The sequence below is a fragment of the Salvelinus fontinalis genome, chromosome 15, assembly GCF_029448725.1.
Source record: "Salvelinus fontinalis isolate EN_2023a chromosome 15, ASM2944872v1, whole genome shotgun sequence".
Taxonomy (NCBI): domain Eukaryota; kingdom Metazoa; phylum Chordata; class Actinopteri; order Salmoniformes; family Salmonidae; genus Salvelinus; species Salvelinus fontinalis.
In genome coordinates, this window is record NC_074679.1 from 17,116,430 (window position 1) to 17,137,398 (window position 20,969).

The 20,969-nt window shown below is 43.7% G+C and overlaps 1 protein-coding gene across 7 annotated transcripts in view; it reads left to right on the plus strand.

The window, feature by feature from the left end:
* The window catches only part of LOC129811479 (myelin transcription factor 1-like protein), a 174,132-nt gene that overhangs the window by 56,003 nt on the left and 97,160 nt on the right, over positions 1-20,969 (plus strand). For 6 of the 7 annotated variants that reach the window (XM_055862820.1, XM_055862823.1, XM_055862819.1 and 3 more), the window contains exons 2-5: positions 9,543-9,658; positions 12,588-12,642; positions 13,835-13,868; positions 17,402-17,464. In XM_055862820.1, the coding sequence (XP_055718795.1) occupies positions 12,588-12,642; positions 13,835-13,868; positions 17,402-17,464 (152 nt within the window). In that variant the 5' untranslated portion in view covers positions 9,543-9,658. The remainder of the gene's footprint in view (positions 1-9,542; positions 9,659-12,587; positions 12,643-13,834; positions 13,869-17,401; positions 17,465-20,969) is intronic. The other variant, XM_055862822.1, reaches the window with a different exon arrangement.

The following is a 20,969-nucleotide window of genomic DNA, read 5'->3' on the forward strand; positions in this document are numbered from 1 at the left end:
TAAGCCAATATCACACCAATCACTGTCACGCCCTGACCTTAGAGAGCCGTTAGGGCAGGGTGTGATTTGGGTGGGCATTCTATGTTTTCTATTTCTTTGTTTTTGGCCGAGTGTGGTTCCCAATCAGAGGCAGCTGTCTATCGTTGTTTCTGATTGGGAATCATACTTTGGCAGCCTTTTTTCCCACCTAATGTTGTGGGTAATTATTTATTTTCTGTTTGTGTTTGTGTGCGTCACGGTTGCGTCACGTTCAGTTTCTGTTTACCTGTTTTAATAAAGGTTTGACTTTATTAAAGATGTGGAATTACATGCTGCGCTTTGGCTCATCTATGACAGGGAGTTTGAAGACAGTGAACGTGACAATCACAATGAAAATTCACAAATTAACTTAATTGGAAGTACACAGCACACTCTCTTGTCATGAGAGTGACATGAGCGTCATGAGCCGTCCGGCCGTTACCGAGAACCACATGGTCATTAGCAATTGATTTTTTAACAGTATTACTTGAGCCAACCTAGGTGAAATTCTAGACATCGGATTAAAAATAGACTATATGGTAAAGTGACCATTGGACTTAAAAAATTCTGCATTTTCAGCTTCCAGGAATTGTGTACAGATCTTTGTGTCATGGTGCAGTGCATGAACATGCTGAAACATGAGGTGATGGCGGCGGATGAATGGCACAACAATGGGCCTCAGGATGTTGTCACAGTGTCTCTGTTCATTCAAATGGCCATCGATAAAATGCAATTGTGTTTGTTGTCCGTAGCTTATGCCTGCCCATACCATAACCCCACAGCTAACATGGGGCACTCTGTTCACAACGTTTTATCAGCAAACCACTCACCCACACAACACCATACACATGGTCTGCGGTTGTGAAGACTGTTGGACGTACTGCTAAATTCTCAAAAACAACATTGGATGAGGCTTATGGTGGAGAAAAGAACATTAAATTATCTGGCAACAGCTCTGGTGGACATTCCTGCTGCCAGCATGCCAAATGCATCCAAACTTCCAAACTTGAGGCATCTGTGGCATTGTGTTTTTTGACAAAATGGCACATTTTAGAGTGGCCTTTTATTGTTCAGCACAAGATGTACCTGTGTAATGATCATGCTGTTTATTAATCCGCTTCTTGATATGCCACACCTGTCTGGTGGATGGATTATCTTGGTAAAGGAGAAATGCTCACTAACAGGGATGTAAACAAATGTGTGCACAACATTTGAGAGAAATCAGCTTTTTGTGCGTATCCCATTTTCTGGGATCTTTTATTTCAGCTCATGAAACTTGGGACCAACACTTTACATGTTGCTTTTATATTTTTTACTCAGAAATCTTGGGAACCAAATAAAATCCCCTGCGGCCAAATTCGCCAGTTGGGGAACCTTGGTGTAGAGTATTCCTGTAATAATGTGAGAACTTGCAAGTCTGTCTCCCTGTCTGACCTTGTGCTGCTCTGGCTGCTGTGAATAGTGTAAAAGACATATATTGCCTCTGCCTTTCTCCTCTCTCTGCGCCCAACCTCTCTCAAATCAGCCTCAGCATCACATTCATCTTTTTTTCTCTACCTTTACCTACCTCCCACTATCTCTTTCCCTTGCTACCTTCCACTTTCCCTCCCTCTTTTCCTCATCACTCTCTTCCTCCATGTATTGCAGTGTGTGTGTGTGTGTGTGTGTGTGTGTGTGTGTGTGTGTGTGTGTGTGTGTGTGTGTGTGTGTGTGTGTGTGTGTGTGTGTGTGTGTGTGTGTGTGTGTGTGTGTGTGTGTGTGTGTGTGTGTGTGGATGCGACGCCCCACTGCGCTGTGTCTACCATGTTCACAGTCAGTGCAGAGCTGATTGGAGCCTGCATGGTGTGATAATGGGCCTTTCAGGAGTGCTGAGCAGGGAGAGCACACTCACACACACACACACACACACACACACACACACACACACACACACACACACACACACACACACACTCACACTCACACTCACACTCACACTCACACTCACACTCACACACACAAATGCACAAACACACACACACACATATCTTTCAAATTGGCTGAGCGGGGAGACAAACGTAGGGCCAAAGACTCGACTGGTAATTAAGACCCTGGTGCTCTCGTTTGATGGAAAATTGCCCGCTCCTTCCCCCTCCCTCTCTCCCTCTGCTCTTTCTACCTCCCCTCCCTCTCCTCATGCTATATGCTCCCCCTCACTGCCTTCCCACCCTCCACCCCCTCCATCCACTCCACCCCCCTCCTACCTCTACGTTGGGCTGATTGCCGTCTGCCATCTCTCACCTGAGTGTTCTACCCAGCTTTCATTGTACTGGTGATTACTGTGGGTAATTACAGTACCGTTGCAGTGGATGATATTACCTCCCAGCCTCCCCAGGCTCCCAAGGGGCTCTGCTTTACGATGTGTATGTGTGTGTGTGTGTGTGTGTGTGTGTGTGTGTGTGTGTGTGTGTGTGTGTGTGTGTGTGTGTGTGTGTGTGTGTGTGTGTGTGTGTGTGTGTGTGTGTGTGTGTGTGTGTGTGTGTGTGCGTGCGCGTGCGTGCGTGCGTGCGTGCGTGCGTGTGTGTGTTAGTTGTGTATATATATGTGTGTGTGTGTGTGTGTGTGTCTGTGTTTGTTAGTTTGTGTTTATGTGTGTCTGAGTGTGTCTGAAAGTGAGACTGCTGTTGCTTCACACCAACGGTCAACATCAACCTCTCAAGTCTTTGACCCAAAAAAGGGGTGAGAGTTTGTCTGGGCTGTTTGTTTGAGAAGAGACAAAATATCTATTTCCCTGTTCATCAGGTTATATTTCTGTCAAAACATATTTGGATTCAAAAACAGTTTTAGGCAAAGGAATATAAAACATTACCCCAGCCACCTCCCCTCACCTTGACAGCTGCATAAGCAACAATGTCTGGGTTAGAATCAGATTTGTTTCCCTCTCCCTGTCTATCCCCTACCATCCCTGGTTCCCTCGCCCTGTCTATCCCCTACCATCCCTGGTTCCCTCTCCCTGTCTATCCCCTACCATCCCTGGTTCCCTCTCCCTGTCTATCCCCTACCATCCCTGGATCTCTCGCCCTGTCTATCCCCTACCATCCCTGGTTCCCTCTCCCTGTCTTCACAAGCCTCTCCCACCACCATAATGTCTGTCTTCTCTCTCTGTCTTTCCCTAGTCTCTTATTGTCTCCCCCTAACTCCCCTGTCTTCCCATGGCTTTCTCCCACATTCTTGCTTCTGTCTATTCCATTGAACCCTGTCGCCATACACACATTCTGCAGGTCAGGCAGCCCCAGTCAATCTAATACTGTTATAAAACCAGAGGGATCTGTCGGCAATTTTAGTCACGTGTGTGTGTGTAACTTGTTGTATGCATGTACAGTGTCCCTGAGCCTTTCTCTGTTATGAAGTGGGTTTCACATGTATCACATATCAGGTGATATAAAGCTGCTATTTACAGGCCATATACGCTGGCTCTGATAAATAGAACCTGAGAAAAGGGCAAACCCTACCCTCCTCCAACCTCTATGGATTATGAAATATCAGAAATTACACAAACACACCATCACTATCTCATAAAAGTGTGTATGTGTGTGTGTGACAGCTATAGATGGTGCTGCTAAAACCTTGCTGAGCTCACTCTGTCACTGTCCTTGGTGCTGAAAGAGCAGCCCACTCACTAACCACAATGAATGCCAGCTCTGCTGTGCGAACAGAATATTAAAACACACACACACACACACACACACACACACACACACACACACACACACACACACACACACACACACACACACACACACACACACACACACACACACACACACACACACACACACACACAATCAGCCCCAGAGAGGGATGGCTGCCATTGGAATGTGGGAAGCTACAATGTGACATATCAGGGCTTTGATTTCATCCTCCGTCCCAAATCAAGTCCATAATTAGATCAATCAGAGGGCAGGGCCAGCGGCACTCAGGGTCTGATTAGAGGACTGGGGGACAGGGGTGGGGGTGTAGAGAGAGGGTAGAGTGGGAGGAGAAGGGAGAGAGAGAGGGAGGAGACGGCAGAGCGAAGGAGGAGAGTGGAGAGAGAGGGGGAAGAGGAGAGACTGGGTTGAGGAAAAAGTAAAGGTTTGGGGGAGGAGGGATCTCAACTTGTTTTTATGGAGAGGGGTATAACTCTGAAACGGAAAGTGAACTCAGTAGATGTCCCCTTCGCAGGGAACCAGAGAGAAGTCTTTTGGGCATATGCTTTAGGGTTGTTGTTATTATTACTCCAACTACAAAGGCAGGCAGAGAGAGAGACAGAGAGAGAGAGAGAGCGAGAGTGAGAGAGATAGAGAGGAAGATAGAGGACGAGAGATGAAGAGAGAGCAGGAAACACAGAATGAGAACCCCAGTGGTTCAAAGGAAAGCTGTGGAAAACTAGCACATGAAAACATACCCTGACGCTCTTATCTCCCTAGCAGTATATTGTATTGCGTAGTGATTGGGCAGTTGGCTATTATGATCTTCATGGTAGAGATGTGGTAATGCCTGTGGCAGTGGCTCTGGCTGTGACTGGCTATTAGTGACTTGTGTATTGAGTGTGACTCGGGTTGTGTTGCTTACTGTATCAGTGTGTTCGTGTGTGTCTGTATGTGTGTCTGTTTCCGTGTGTGTGTGTTTTTGTGTGCATGTGGGTCTGATTATAAGCAACATGCTCCCTGACTGGGGCTTCATTTTCCCGACACACTCCAGTGCTGCGCCATTAAGACTTCTATCTCCTGTACTCTCATATAACTAGCACGCCTACTAGTGGTGCGCGGGTCAGCGTGTCTTTCACCCGCACCCACCCACAATTGTTAATAACCTATCCGCAACCGTCCGACTATATGTGATAAAGTAACTATCACCCTAACTTGCCAAAATAAAAAATGTTCTGTAGGCTACAGACAGAGTTAGCGGAACTATTTAAAAAATACATTTTCCTGGCTGATTTAAATATGTTTCTGCTTATGATATCACAAATGTTGGTAAGCTATTTGTTAATGAACTTGTCTATAATTTGATACATTCAGTTTCTTTTCTATCATTTATATGTTGCCCTAGAAGACTAATAAACCCTTGCTCAACAGAATGTCATAAATCGATAGAATTAATACTTCAATCTAGTTGACATTGCTCTATTTGCCAGCAGCATACCACCTTGCATACCACCTTGCATACCACTACTGGCTTGCTTCTGAAGCTAAGCAGGGTTGTTCCTGGTCAGTCCCTGGATGGGAGACCAGATCCTGCTGAAAATGGTGTTGGATTGCCAGTAGGTGGCACTCTTTCTTCAGGTCTAAAAAGAATATCCCACTTCCCCAGGGCAGTGATTGGGGACATTGCCCTGTGTAGGGTGCTGGCTTTTGGATGGGATGTTAAACAGGTGTCCTGACTCTCTGCGGTCACTAAAGATCACATGGCACTTATTGTAAGAGTAGGGGTGTGAAACCTGGTGTCCTGGCTAAATTCACAATCTGTCACCTAATCATCCCCAGCTTACATTTGGCTCATTCCTCCTCTCCCCTGTAACTATTCCCCAGGTTGTTGCTGTAAATGAGAATGTGTTCTCAGTCAACTTACCTGATAAAAATCGGTAAACGTTTCTCTGTCATCTCTGTTTCTTTCACTGAGCAAAGACGTTTAGGAACCGGGGAGAAAGTGCAATAACCCCTCATCCAACAAAGCAAACGGGAAGATTATTGACATCAGTTTGACCGGATGTAAGGAAGTAGAAAACTGTGAAGAAGACCCAACATGTTTCTGATAAGATTTCAGTTTGGCTTGGATGCATATTTTATGTGTTTGAAATACTATCAGCTTTTATTATGCTGATGAAGATAGCACTTCTACAGACAGTATCTAACTGTGCATTTGCATTCTCTCAAGATGCTGAAAGACATCATATTTCTCCACTCCTGTTCCTGAGTCAAAATGTTGCCTACATTTGCGACATCATTTTAATTCTGCAGAAGGCAATATTAAGGCTATGTGAGAGGTTATAGACCTACAGTCAGTGTCCAGATTTCAGTTTCCGTTTAACCTGTCTGAACAGTAGGCTAAAGTTACTTTGACATGCCATAGATGGGTTGGTTGTTTAGCAACAAAACCAAGGTGTGCGCATCTATGTGGCAAAACAGACCGGGTTGACTTAGATTGTTGACAACATGTAATCTGTATTTTGTCTCCAACGTTCATTTAAAACTTAAATACATTTGCGCAATGAGCACTTGTTGTCCCTCAAATACATTGTTACAGTTGTAGGTTAGCTCGCTAATTACCTAGTTAGCTTATTTTAGCAATATTAGCATTGACATGAAATCAGTCAAAACACAAAACAACAAGACAGGGTATCAATAACAAGATGAAATGAGCTGAAACGAGCTGAAACGAGCCACTTACGATTCCCTACATGGCAGTTTCTTGTCATTCTTTCTATCAATCTGGCCATCCAGAATCACAACAACAGGCTGACCCCTGCCCCATCGAAGCGAGAACATCGTTTTCTTGACGTTGTCAGCTAACCCGCCTATAGGCCAATTTGAAGTCCCCGTCTTGTGACTGTCGAATTTGTATAGCACCTCACAATCATCACACATAGCATAAACAGAACTGCTATCATAGCCGGTGCTGAACATTGTTTGGGCCCTGTGCTACCTATGGCTGTATCGGTCCGTTAATACACAACTAGTAAAGGCTTTGTGAAGAAAAATATATATAGAGATTTGCGGCACCCTCCTCCACACAATATGTCATGACCCTAAACCTTCCCACCCTGCGGATATAACCGCAGGGACTGTGGGTTATGAGTCAACCCACGCATCACTAATGCCTTCATGCAGGACACACAAAGAGACAGGGAGGGATAGAGGGATGGAGGGGGGGAGTGTAGGAGAGTGAGGGAGAGAGGGAATGTATGTGCCTAGCTCTGCCTGTTAAGATAGAGAGCCTGGCAGACAATTTAGTTGCTGTGGATCAGCAACAGTAAAGATGGAGTTATATTTACAAAAATATGCAAACGGCAAAAAAGACTTGAGAAAAAAACTTCACTTGATCGACAAAAATAATAATTTAGCAAAGATAATAAACAGTTGGACAATAGCAATAATCCCTCAACTAGGGGACAAAAGCCAAAGCACCTCAAAGATAGGACATGGAAATATAATCCACTGAATGGATTGGATGGATCAGTGAATTATTTTGCTACGATAACAGCTCTGTAGCAACATGTTGGGCTACGTTCGAATAAAACTCTCCATGAATGAGGACCGAGGACAATGGGTTGTCCCTGCCCTAACCTGACAGAAACCATTGCTAAACCAGTGATAATTCATACATACTATTTGTATTGCCTCTCCACACATCCAACTCTTACACACAAGCGCACACACACACACACACACACAATCACCCATGAACAAACAATCACACACAAGCACACACATGCAACCAGACTCTCTCACACACACATACACACTCAGTCGACTCTACTGTTATAGTATATAGCCTACTATTGATCCAACTGCATTACCAAGAAACTACCCACTTTCTATTTAAGCAATAAGGCCTGAGGAGGTGTGGTATATAGCCAATATACCACGGCTAAGGGCTGTTCTTTGTCAAGACGCATCGCGGATTCCTGGATACAGCCGTTAGCTGTAGTATATTGGCCATATACCACAATCCCCCGAGGTGCCTTATTGCTATTATAAACTGGTTACCAGCGTAATAAGAACAGTAAAAATAAATAAACAAATCAGCATTCAAGCTTTGAACCACCCGGTTTATAATTGTAAATACAGTCATACTTGACATAGCACATCCATTATCAATTAAATATATCATATTGTGTGTATATCAGGTTATTACTACTATGCATACTACCTTCTATAACGTGTGATTTTCGATTTGACTTTTAATTTATTATTGATATTGATTATTGTACTGCAATATTGAGGGAGATAGCGCACAATCATTTCACTGCACCTTTTATACCTGCTGTAAACTGTGTGTGTGATGGACAATTTTTTTTGCGTAATTGACAAAACAATGGCCAGCGATAACACATTTATAACCACATTTATAACCAAAGACTTTCTAAACAAAGACATCATTTGCACAAATGCGTTTCTAATAAATTATGAAGTGTTTGACAACACCCCTAAACAGAATAAACTAAATTAGGAGAGGCGCTCAAACTTCACCTAAAACCAGGAATTTACCGGTATGCTCCTTATATGGAGGCAGAGCCTGCTCACAGCAGTGGTGAGTACTGTAGGCCTAGAGACAGATTGGTGATACCAAACAAAGATACAAACATTTCTACAAAAATATATACTATGACAACTAGACTCTGTCGTTTGTGTTTTTTACATGATAACAAAGCATTCTGATTGATTGGACTAGCGATAGCATAGTTAGATTAGCAAACAAGAATTGTAACATACAAATGGCTGCGTGCAAAAAGATGGCGGCCTCCATACACTTCCCCCAAATGCCTGGTTTGCCGTATTGTAGCTTGCGCTCCTTTATTATATCTGCAATTGCACAGTGTAGACCTAGGTTAACACCATATGATTTAAAAAAAATGCTACCAGACACCTACAATTTGAAAAACTGGAATAGTAGACTGTGTCCGTTTGTGTAGGGACAAATGGAGGAAAATATCTCTCTCTCTCTCTCTCTCGCTCTCTCTCTCTCTCTGTCTCTCTCTCTCTCTGTCTCTCTCTCTCTCTCTCTCGCTCCCACTGTCTCTCGCTCCCACTGTCTCTCGCTCCCACTCTCTCTCTCCCGCTCTCTCTCTCCCGCTCTCTCTCTCGCTCTCTCTCTCTCACTGTCTCTCTCTCCCACTGTCTCTCGCTCCCACTGTCTCTCTCTCCCACTCGCTCTCTCTCTCTCTCTGTCTGTTTACCCCATTAATCTTGCGTTCTGTTTCTTCTCTTGCTCTGTGTTTGTCACTGGGCATCTGTGTTTTGAGAGGCAGGTTTTTTTTTTTAACCATTGCCCTGGTTAGACCTCGACCTCATATATCTGGCCTGTTTTACATCAGAACCTCCTTGGAGCTGTCGAGCATACTCTGTCTGTTTGACACCCCTTTTCTCTCTCTCACTCTCTTTTTCCCTTACTACTATCTATCTCTCACTCGCACACTTTCTCTCTCTCTCTCGCTCTCTCTTTCCTTTTGAATTCATAGAAGGCATAGGCGAGGAGAAATCATGGAGAATAGCATGGATCATTAACTATATTTGTTCCCATTTCCTGCAGAATATGATAGATCTGGCTAATTACCACCTTGCCAAGTCTATTTCTGAAAATGACAAGCCGCTATTGGGCTGGAGGAAATCACTACATATGCGGCATACATTTTGTACATGTGACTATTGGTGAGGCCATCGCCAGCTCCCTTTTCAAAGGAAGGAAACTCAAGCCAAACACTGTCATACAGCATGTGTAAATATGATTTGCATGGAGATTTGAATTCATAAGTATGGATATTGTTTTTTATTTCTTCGCAGAAAATGAATTTGGAAGAGTGGTGAGCTCTTTTTCTCCAGTTTAACGTCTACTATCGTGGGCCACGGAGGAAGCAGAGGTCTGGACCAAAGAGCAATCTCACCCCAAACCATTTCAGGTACAGTTATATGATATAATCATACTGTACACCTTGATAATCCCATAAAACCCCATTTAGATATAAAGCCACAACTCTGTCATACTCGATCCCAACAATTTCAGGTAGAGATACAAAACTCTGTCACGCCCAAACCTTTTCAACGGCTCATTTCAGAGTGATAGCTACCTACCTACGATAACACCACTCACCGGAGAAAATGTTGACAGCAGATTTCAATCTTTATCCCCCCCCCCCCTATCTCTCTCTCTCTCTCTCTCTCTCTCTCTCTCTCTCTCTCTCTCTCTCACACACCCACTCAGATGCTATGAGCCTGGTCCTTCACACCAATTCAGAAACACTTAGATGGAGATAGCATGCATGTTTACAGTCACTGGTTGATGCATGGCGTCAATACCTATTTGCAGTGAAATTTGATAATGCAAGTGTGGTTTCTGAAGTACACCACATGACTGAGACATATTTTCCCAAAACTTTGAGGTGAAACAAAGGAAATCCAATAACAATGTGAATTTTGGTAACAAATGTCCCAACCCCGACTATGCACACACACACACACGCACGCACGCACGCACGCACGCACGCACGCACGCACGCACACACACACACACACACACACACACACACACACACACATATATACACGCAGTTATACTGCAGAATACAGTATTAATGTGGTAAGGCGGTATGGACATAGGGAGAACAGTTCTTCCTTGTCCTTCCAGTACTGCAAGGCTCCACAAGCTTCTTTTACATCTGTGGAATTTCCCCATGGTGTAATTACATTTACATTTACATTTAAGTCATTTAGCAGACGCTCTTATCCAGAGCGACTTACAAATTGGTGCATTCACCTTATGACATCCTCCCATAAGCTGGCAGGCCAGGAGGCCGAGGAGTGCTCGTAACCACACAGAGGGGCGGGCGAGTCTCAGACTGGCTTCAGGGACCCAGGCACCGGTCTCACGAGGGGCCTTGAGGGAGGAAGTGCTGTTGCTGTCATCTCGGCTGAGAGAGGCCTTAGAGAGAGTCAGACAGCTGTAGATGGGCACAGTGTTTGTGTTGTGTATATGTGTGTTTGGCGGGGGGCGACTCCCTCACTCACCACAGCCAGAGGAAGAAATAGCTCATAACGTTATATTTTGTGTAGCACTGTTAACATCAGGTGTTGAGAGCTTATATGGCTGTTGAAAAACACCAGTGAAAAGCTCAGCATTATCATGTTGAGTCTGGCCATAGAGTCTCAGCAAGTTTCTGTCACACAGTTCATTCATTGTCCCTTATATTTGCTCTATCTCTGTCTCTGTCTCTGTCTCTGTCTCTGTCTCTGTCTCTGTCTCTTCTCATGAGCCATCTGTCACCGTGTGAATGTAGTGTGGGGAATTGGGCCACACCCACAGCACTTACTGGATTGATAACTTGTTGGTTTGTTTTTATATTTTTCCTGAGGTAGGATTTCCTCTTATTATCATGGAAACCCCTGTGCCGCTCCACAGAAATATAATTTCCACCCCCACTCCTACCCCTCCTAAAACACCCCGCCGTTTGCCACACTAATAAGATTTACTAGGTACTGTATTCTTGACTTTGATCATTTTATTTTTCCCCATTTGAAACATTTATGGGGTTCATAAAAAAACACCAAGGCTTCCACCATTAGGACTGAAGGCTTAAGTGGCAATGTAATAAATCATGTGGAATAAAAGACACATCCAAACATGGCTAGCCTCTGATAGTGCAAAACTCAGCAAGCATGAATATTTAGTAACATCTGCAAATAACAGAATGCTCCCCTCTTTCAACTCATCAACAATGAATGCACCTCTAAATTGGTTGGGATCTAATTACCTTTACTGTAAAATGATTGCTCTAGTGTGAGAGCGAGTGTGGAGTGTGAATGTGAGTAATGTGATATCTGTAGGATTAAATAGAGGATTTACAGTTAAGACATTGATATGAGAGTCATGCAAAAGAGTACTGTACATACACAGTGAATATGTAGGCTAGCAAAATATGGGAGAGATTATTACTATAAACTATTTGTACAACTAGATCTCACAGTCTCACGTCAGAATCAGACCATATTTCTCAAATGTCAAATTCCGAAGTTGTTGCAAACGTAAAATATCAAAGCGTTTAAGGTTCAGTTTAGGCATTAATCCCCAAATCTTAGGTTTGGCATTAACCCTGAATGATTAAAATAAGGGTTCAGGTTTGGGATAGGCTTAAAACAAAAATCTCAAAAACAACATTCTATCACTCAATTTGAACTTGCAACGTTTGGAATCAGATGTCTGGCTGATCAGGGACAGAGGCAGATGCTTACTCCCATCTACCATTCCCATCCCCCTGGCAAAACCCAGCCCTTAGTGGCCAGTTTCCACATCATCTCCCGACGTCCTCAGACATGGATGGACGTCGAATACTGACTTGCATCACAGATGACCTGGCTGTATTCATTTCACTTTGTTTGATCAATGTGCCAAGTGGCATAAAGCTAAGATTACACCTTTATGCAGAGAGTAGTACAGGTGCACTTTAATGGAGAAGCGTGACTGTGTTGGGGAGTGATGGAATTTCATAATCCATAGACAAATATGGACCAGAAGAAGAACCAAAGCAATTATGCATTTCTATTCACAGTACATTTGCATACATCTTCCAAAGCACCATGAAGCAAACGTTTGGGTGACATTAGCACCTGGCAAAGTCTACATTTCGAAATCCTTTAAATAAATGTAATTTCACAGTGTCAAAAACAGTAAAGGTTTGACATCAGGCAATTACTCTCTCGATAAATCGTTGTGTGTGTGTTCATAAGAGAGAGTGACAGACAGACAGACCCAGGAGCCAGGCCCACAAAGCCAGTCTTCTCTTGGCACCTGGTAGTGCTTCTATCTCTGACTGTCTGTTTGTATCTCCTTTGCAGATGGAGGTGGATGCAGATGAGAAGCGCCATCGAACACGCTCCAAAGGTATCCGAGGTGCGTCTGCACTCTCCTCAACTCACTGAGGGTGCTACTCAGGGTGACCTTACCCCAACACACACACACACACACACACACACACACACACACACACACACACACACACACACACACACACACACACACACACACACACACACACACACACACACACACACACACACACACACACACACACACACACACACACACAGCTCTCTTATCACACATTCCAAACTATACTTCTCAGTACTCAGCTCTTCTCCTCCCACTGTCTCTCACCTCACCAGCCCTCCAATACCAGACATTATCCAGGCAGTCTATCCAGCCTAATATATCATGTTATTGTGCCTGCCTACATTGGATTTACTGTTTTTAACCCTGATGAAAGCATGATTTTAGGATATAGTGATCACTCTTTTCCTTTCACTTCCCCTCACTCTCTTTATTTTCTCCCCATCCCTCTCTCCCATCTCTCTCTCCCCTCTCTCTCCCCTCTCTCTCCCCTCTCTCTCCCCCATCCCTTTCTCCCCTTTCTCTCTGCCGATCCCTTTCTCCTATCCCTCTCTCCCCTCTCTCTCTCCCCATCCCTCTCTCCCCTCTCTCTGCTTATCCCTCTCTCCCCTCTCTCTCCCCTCTCACTGCCGATCCCTCTCTCTCCTTTCTGCCGATCCCTCTCTCCAATCTCTCTCTCCCCCATCCCTTTCTCCCCTTTCTCTCTGCCTATCCCTCTCTCCCATCACTTTCTCCCCTTTCTCTCTGCCTATCCCTCTCTCCCATCCCTTTCTCCCCTTTCTCTCTGCCGATCCCTCTCTCCAATCTCTCTCTCCCCTCTCTCTGCCGATCCCTTTCTCCTATCCCTCTCTCCCCCCTCTCTCTGCCTATCCCTCTCTCCCCTCTCTCTCTGCCGATCCCTCCCTCCCCCTCCCTTTCTCTCACCTCACTGCCGATTCCTCTCTCCCATCCCTTTCTCCCCTCTCTCTGCCTATCCCTCTCTCCCCTCTCTCTCTGTCGATCCCTCCCTCCCCATCCCTTTCTCTCCCCTCACTGCTGATTCCTCTCTACCTTCCCTCTCTCCTCTCTCTCTATGCTGATTCCTCTCTCCCATCCCTTTCTCCCCTCTCTCTCTGCCTATCCCTCTCTCCCATCCCTCTCTCCTCTCTCTCTCCCATCCCTCTCTCCCACCCCTCTCTCTGCCTGTATTTCTCAGTGCCTGTGGAACCAGCGATACCAGAGCTGTTCAGGTCAGTATTTCTGATAAACATTGTCCCTGTTCACCTGCCTTTCCGGCTTCCCCCTTGTGTGTGAGTGAAAGAGGGAGAGATAGGGAGGGAAAGACAGAGTGAGAGGGGGCGGGGGAGAGGCTGAGAGATGGAAGGCCACTAGGGCCGATAATGGCTGTGGAGCACTCCCAGGCTCTCAGTGTGTAGTGAGAGATGAGCACTAAAATCACCTCTTCAGACAGGAGCGATGCCATTTACTCAGCATGCCTATTGCTTCTGCTTCCTCTCTCTTTTAGTCTCATCTCTTTCTTTCTCTCCCTTATTCACTCCCGTATCACTCACCTCTCTGTCCTAATCACTCTTTCTCTATCTCTCCTCCTTTGTCTCTTATCTTAATCAAATCAAAAATCAAATCAAATGTATTTATTATAGCCCTTCTTACATCATCTGATATCTCAAAGTGCTGTACAGAAACCCAGCCTAAAACCCCAAACAGCAAGCAATGCAGGTGTAGAAGCTCGGTGGCTAGGAAATACTCCCTAGAAAGGCCAAAACCTAGAAAGAAACCTAGAGAGGAACCAGGCTATGAGGGGTGGCCAGTCCTCTTCTGGCTGTGCCGGGTGGAGATTATAACAGAACATGGCCAAGATGTTCAAATGTTCATAAATGACCAGCATGGTCAAATAATAATAGTCACAGTAGTTGTCAAGGGTACAACAAGTCAGCACCTCAGGAGTAAGTGTCAGTTGGCTTTTCATAGCCAATCATTGAGAGTGTCTCTACCGCTCCTGCTGTCTCTAGAGAGTTGAAAACAGCAGGTCTGGGACAGGTAGCACTGAACAGGTCAGGGTTCCATAGCCGCAGGCAGAATAGTTGAAACTGGAGCAGCAGCACGGCCCGGTGGACTGGGGACAGCAAGGAGTCATCATGCCAGATAGTCCTGAGGCATGGTCCTAGGGCTCAGGTCCTCCGAGAGAAAGAAAGAAAGAAAGAAAGAAAGAAAGAAAGAAAGAAAAAAAGAAAGGAAGAAAGAAAGAAAGAGAGAATTAGAGAGAGCATACTTAAATTCACACAGGACACCGGATAAGACAGGAGAAATACTCCAGATATAACAAACTGACCCCAGCCCCCCCCGACACATGAACTACTGCAGCATAAATACTGGAGGCTGAGACAGGAGGGGTCTGGAGACACTGTGGCCCCATCCGATGATACCCCCGGACAGGGTCACCCACTTTGCCAAAGCACAGCCCCCACACCACTAGAGGGATAACTTCAACCACCAACTTACCATCCTGAGACAAGGCCGAGTATAGCCCACAAAGATCTCACAGCACAAGCCAAGGGGCACAAGCCAAGGGGGTCTCCTCCACGGCACAACCCAACCCACTCAAGTGATGCATCTAATTGATCTCTATTTTTCTATCTATTCTGACAAACCCTATCAACAGTAAATAATGAGCAAATCTAACTTATTAAGAACCACTGCAAATGCAATCTTTATCATGGCTGTTTAAATGTTAAATCCTGTCAATACAGTGGCTGTAAGATGATCCTGAATTGACCCTTGCAGTGTGTTGTCCCACTCCCTGCTAAGTTGATTAGATGACATGTACTACACCATGAAACCCATTGATGGATCTCCCTGAATCTCCCTGAATCTCCCTGTGTGTCCCTGAATCTCCCTGTATCTCCCTGAATCTCCCTGAATCTCCCTGTATCGATGGACAACCCTACTTTGATGTTCAGTTATCCACTAAGAGTTGTCTTGTGTACATCTTGTATTTGGCCATTTAAACCTGGTTCAAATATACTTTTATAAGATGAGTATTTCAGAACAGTATCATATTCATAATCTCATATTTACAGCACACACTCTTAGAAAAAATGTGCTATCTATAACCTTAAAGGATTCTTTGGCTGTCCCGATAGGAGAACATTTGAAGAACCCTTTTTGGTTCCAGGGAGAACCCCTTCCACAGAGGGTCATAAATGGAACCCAAAAGGTTACTACCTGGATCCAAAAATGGTTCTCCTATGGGGACAACAGAATAATTGTTTTGGAACCCTTTTTCTAAGAGTGAATAGGCCTATACCCATATTTTTGATATAGTACTCTCAGATGTCCTCTACTTACTTTTATCCTTGGATATTATTTTGTCTTTTACAGGCTAGGAGAAGGTTTCTTCAGAGATAACATCTGGGCCCACCTATATCAATAAAGAATGTCCCACCTGGCCACCTACAGTATAGCTCTTTCAGATTTCTACAGATAGTGTGGCTACCCCATCTATACCTCTCTCTTTCCCCCTCTTTCTTTCTTTCTTTCTTTCTTTCTTTCTTTCTTTCTTTCTTTCTTTCTTTCTTTCTTTCTTTCTTTCTTTCTTTATCTATCGCTCTCTCTTCTACTCTCTCTCTCTCTCTCTCTCTCTCTCTCTCTCTCTCTCTCTCTCTTCTACGTGCTGGGAGGAGAGTACGTGCTGGGAGGAGAGAGTGTCTCTTTCTCTCTCTCTCACTGTGTATATGTATTTGAGAAGAACACATATCCCTGTTTCTCTCTCTCTCTGTCATTCTCTCTCTCTCTGTCATTCTCTCTCTCTCTCTCTCTCTCTCTCTCTCTCTCTCTCTCTCTCTCTCTCTCTCTCTCTCTCTCTCTCTCCTCTCTCTCTCTCTCTCTCTCTCTCTCTCTCTCTCTCTCTCTCTCTCTCTCTCTCTCTCTCTCTCTCTCTCTCTCTCTCTCTCTCTCTCTCTCTCTCTCTCTCTCTCTCTCTCTCTCTCTCTCTCTCTCTCTCTCTCTCTCTCTCTCTCTCTCTCTCTCTCTCTCTCTCTCTCTCTCTCTCTCTCTCTCTCCATGGGCTCCGTCTCCCTCTCTGCTTTCTCCACCGCTGCCTGCAGACATCAATTAATCAGCGGATCGATGGTTAGCCTATCTCCAGGCCGAAGCATCCATAATGTCAATAATGCTTCTCGATGGCGTCGCTTCTCAGAGAGCTGATAGTCGTCAGGACAAATACGCTTGACTTTGCGTGGCGGTCTGGCTGGTCTGGGCAGATATGCCACTGTGATATTGTAAAGGGTTTTCCCCCATGCTACCCAGCAGGAAATGCACACTTGTAGTGTAGGCTTCTAAAGTTTGTAATTTCCATTTTAAAATGTCCATCTTGATTTGCCCTAGAAAATAATTCCATAAATTATAATCAACATATTAATTCACATTTCCTGTTGCTGCTGGATTATGTTCCTGCTGTAGGAAACTAGCTCAAATTAAGATCCTACATCTGTAGGTGGAGCATTAAGACCAGATTGAAGTGTGAAGTATCATAAGAGTACTCTACTGTGCGTGTAGAGTTGGAGTAAAATAGGAGTGCATTGTTTGTATAGTAAAGGTAGAGAGATGATACGATTGCAAATGGGAGCAAAATCCAATCAAATCCAAGTGTGATGTAGAAAACAGAAATTAAACAGAATATGTGAGGATCGATAGATGGAAAAAGCGAAGAGTGGAGAACGGTGAGTTGTGTGCATACTCAGTGGGTGTTTTTGTGTCTTCTCAGCTGTCCTACACAAGGCTGTGATGGGAGTGGACACGTCAGCGGCAAATATGCAAGACATCGAAGGTAAAACGGTCTCCCTTTAGTCTTATTTCAGTTATGGATTAACCATTTTCTCCACTTTTCACTAATGATTTTCCAAAAAATAAAACTGGAATATCCTTTATTGAAACAAATTCCGATAGCCTACCATGGTCATTTTCACAGCTAGGTTTGATGGACAGGTTAAAGCACAAATATTTATTCTCATCCCTTTGTCATTTGCATATTTAGAGTGGGATATGCTAATCATATTTTCTATTGTATAAGCTCTCCATAAATCTCCTTATTAACAAGCACTCAAAATGGAAGGATCTCTCTCTCTCCTCTTTAAAGGACATGCCTGTGTTCTATTTCTTCTCCTTTGTTCTAAAAATACCAGGATCATTGTGAACTAATCCCATTTCCCCATCCGGACAAAGATTAGGCTGCTGCCTTGCATAACTGGAAGCAGCCACTTTGGGCTTCTACTAATTATGGTTTGGTAGAATCCCCCCATTTCAGATTAAGGCTGTGACTTTCCTATGAATAGGTTTATGTAGACATGTACAGTATGCTACTGTAACTAGCTTGTGGTTGTCATACTTTTATGTATACATGTATGCCAGTGGTCACCTACCGGTCGATAGAGTTCGACCGGTCAATCTTTAAGACATTCCTAGACGATAACCACACATTTCTGTAGAAAATCCAAAGATAAAGGCTTGCACTTTTTATTCATGTTGTGCTGTTGGCGGTAGGTGCACTTGATTCAGAAGCCCTGCGCACCAGGCAGGCAAAGTGTTCCATTTTGAACCATTTCATTTGTCTGAAAAGACAAACTCTGCCAACCCAGCAGACCGGTAGCTCTGTGGCTAAATCGAGTGCTCCTACTGCGCTGGCCAATCGGATAGCTCAAATCACACTACAGCTTCCAGGACCCTGGCCACAGCAAAGTTTGATAGGAGCCTACATGAGATTTCATCATTTAAAAAACCATGACCAGAGCCAGTCTGTCAAAGAATACAGCAAATAACTGCTGTTTCTATGAGTGAGTTCATGTTTAAGTTTTTATACAACAAATAACTGCTGTTTCTATGAGTGAGTTCATGTTTAAGTTTTTATACAACAAAGAACTGCTGTTTCTATGAGTGAGTTCATGTTTAAGTTTTTATACAGCAAAGAGCTGCTGTTTCTATGAGTGAGTTCATGTTTAAGTTTTTATACAGCAAAGAACTGCTGTTTCTATGAGTGAGTTCATGTTTAAGTTTTTATACAGCAAAGAGCTGCTGTTTCTATGAGTGAGTTCATGTTTAAGTTTTTATACAACAAAGAACTGCTGTTTCTATGAGTGAGTTCATGTTTAAGTTTTTATTCAGCACTGTTTAACACTATTACAAAACATAAAATGCCCTTCGCCCTACTTCCACTAGCGCTGCAGCTGCAATGAATGAGTAGCCATGTGTATTGATTGTCCAATTATTATTAGCAGCTCGTCGTGTCTATTTTAAAATTTAGGAATATTTCACTTTCTCTAGGAACAACATGAATTTGTACATGAGGCAGATGAGGTGCAACTCGAGTTTGGTCATCAGGTGGAAGACGGTGTCCCCTCTCTCTGGTCAGTCTCACCGGAGGAAAGGAGAGAGCAGGGACCGTGAGAGGCTGACCTTCTGCTGTAATCTACCTCCCCTGAGACTAATGCCGTGTTCAATACAACTGGGAACTCGGAAATCTCTGACTTCAGTGCGTTCAAGACAACTTGGAACTCTGAAAAAAAACGATATCCGACTGGAAAAACAATTTGAGTGGTCATCCAACTCGGAATTCCAAGTCAGAACCTTATAGAGCTCTGACTTTCTGACCTGAGGATCACTGACGTCATGATTTGACCTAGTTTTTTCCCGAGTGCCCAGTTGTCTTGGAAGCATGACCATCAGATTAGTGGCAGTCGGTGCCGTTTAAGATGAAGGAGGACGATTCATTTTGTTTGTGAGCATGGCCTTATTTCTATTACAGCATATTGGATGACTGTCATTCATATTCTGTTCACCCAGCGATAGGTTGAGGCTACTACATGATACTAACATTTTCCCTATACCCACCATGAGGGGGCTACAACCTAGCCTATGAATAAAAGTTTAAAACGTAGGTGCATTTAGCTGATCTAGGGTGTAATCATTAGTCCAACAGTTGCAAATGCGAGTTTCTATTGGACAAATTCAGGTATGTTTATCCCCATTTCATTCTGTTTGCTTCCGTTTAAGATTTTTTTTTCAAGAATTGGTGGAATGAATGCACCTGTGACCACAGACAAACACAGTTCACTTTAATTATAGCCACATACAAACAGCATTAATCCTGTGATCGTTGGATAATTCCTTCTCGCATCTATGCGCTCACCTCCTCTCACCTTTTCCCTTCACTTGTGGACTTCAGTGTACAACACATCAGCTGTCTGTGACCAGACAAGAAATACTTTCCAAGCCAAACCTTCATATTGTACAATTTAACTGCTACACACTGCCTACATCGTTGTCACCATATTAATGTCACAGTCAACATAGCCACTAGAACTAATGCCACGATCATGCAGTATAGTGTACAGTCAGCAGCAAGCAGTTTAGCAGTTACACAGGCGGCCACTGGTGGCAATTTAATTAATAAAACTAAAAGCTTACCTTGACTTGGAAGAGTTCCAGTGTTGGATAGCTATAGCCAGGAAGCTAACTTAGCATCGCTTTCTGTTTGAGCAGGTGTTTGAGTAGGTTAAACTAGCTAGCTTCATTCGCTAGCTAAGTAAGTTAAAGTTTATTTTTAAAATACAAGGCAATATAGCTAGCTCTCTCTTGTTTCTCCTTCATTTCTGAATAAATTAATTTGAACTATTGTCTTTCTCTCTCTTTGAGTCAACTACTCACCACATTTTATGCACTGCAGTGCTAGCTAGCTGTAGCTTATGCTTTCAGTACTAGATTAATTCTCTGATAATATGATTGGGTGGACAACATGTCAGTACATGCTGCAAGAGCTCTGATGTGTTTGAGGCCGTCGCGGAAGTTGTCATAATTACTGTGTAAGTCTATGGAAGGGTGTAAGAACCATGAGCCTCCTAGGTTTTGTATTGAAGTCAATGTACCCAGAGGAGGATGGAAACTAGCTGTCTTCCGGCTACACCATGGTGCTACCCTACAGAATGCTGTGGAGGCTACTGTTGTCCTTCATTGCAAAACAGTGTGTTTTAATCAATTATTTGGTAACGTGAATATATTTGGTATAGTTTTATCTAAAAAGGAGAACTTTTTGAATGTTTCACTTTTTTTTATTTTTTTTATGAAATTCACTTACGAGGATGGTTCTCCCCTTCCTCTGAGGAGGAGCCTCCACTGCTAGATGCATCAGTTAAGTAAAATATTAAAGTAAATTATTTGCTAATTATTTCCATTTATGCTGATCTATTTTGTTATCAAAGCTCGAGTTTTGAAAAATAATATGGACTGAGAATAACATTATTGACAATGCAAGGCATATAGCCAATATGCTGTGAGAAATG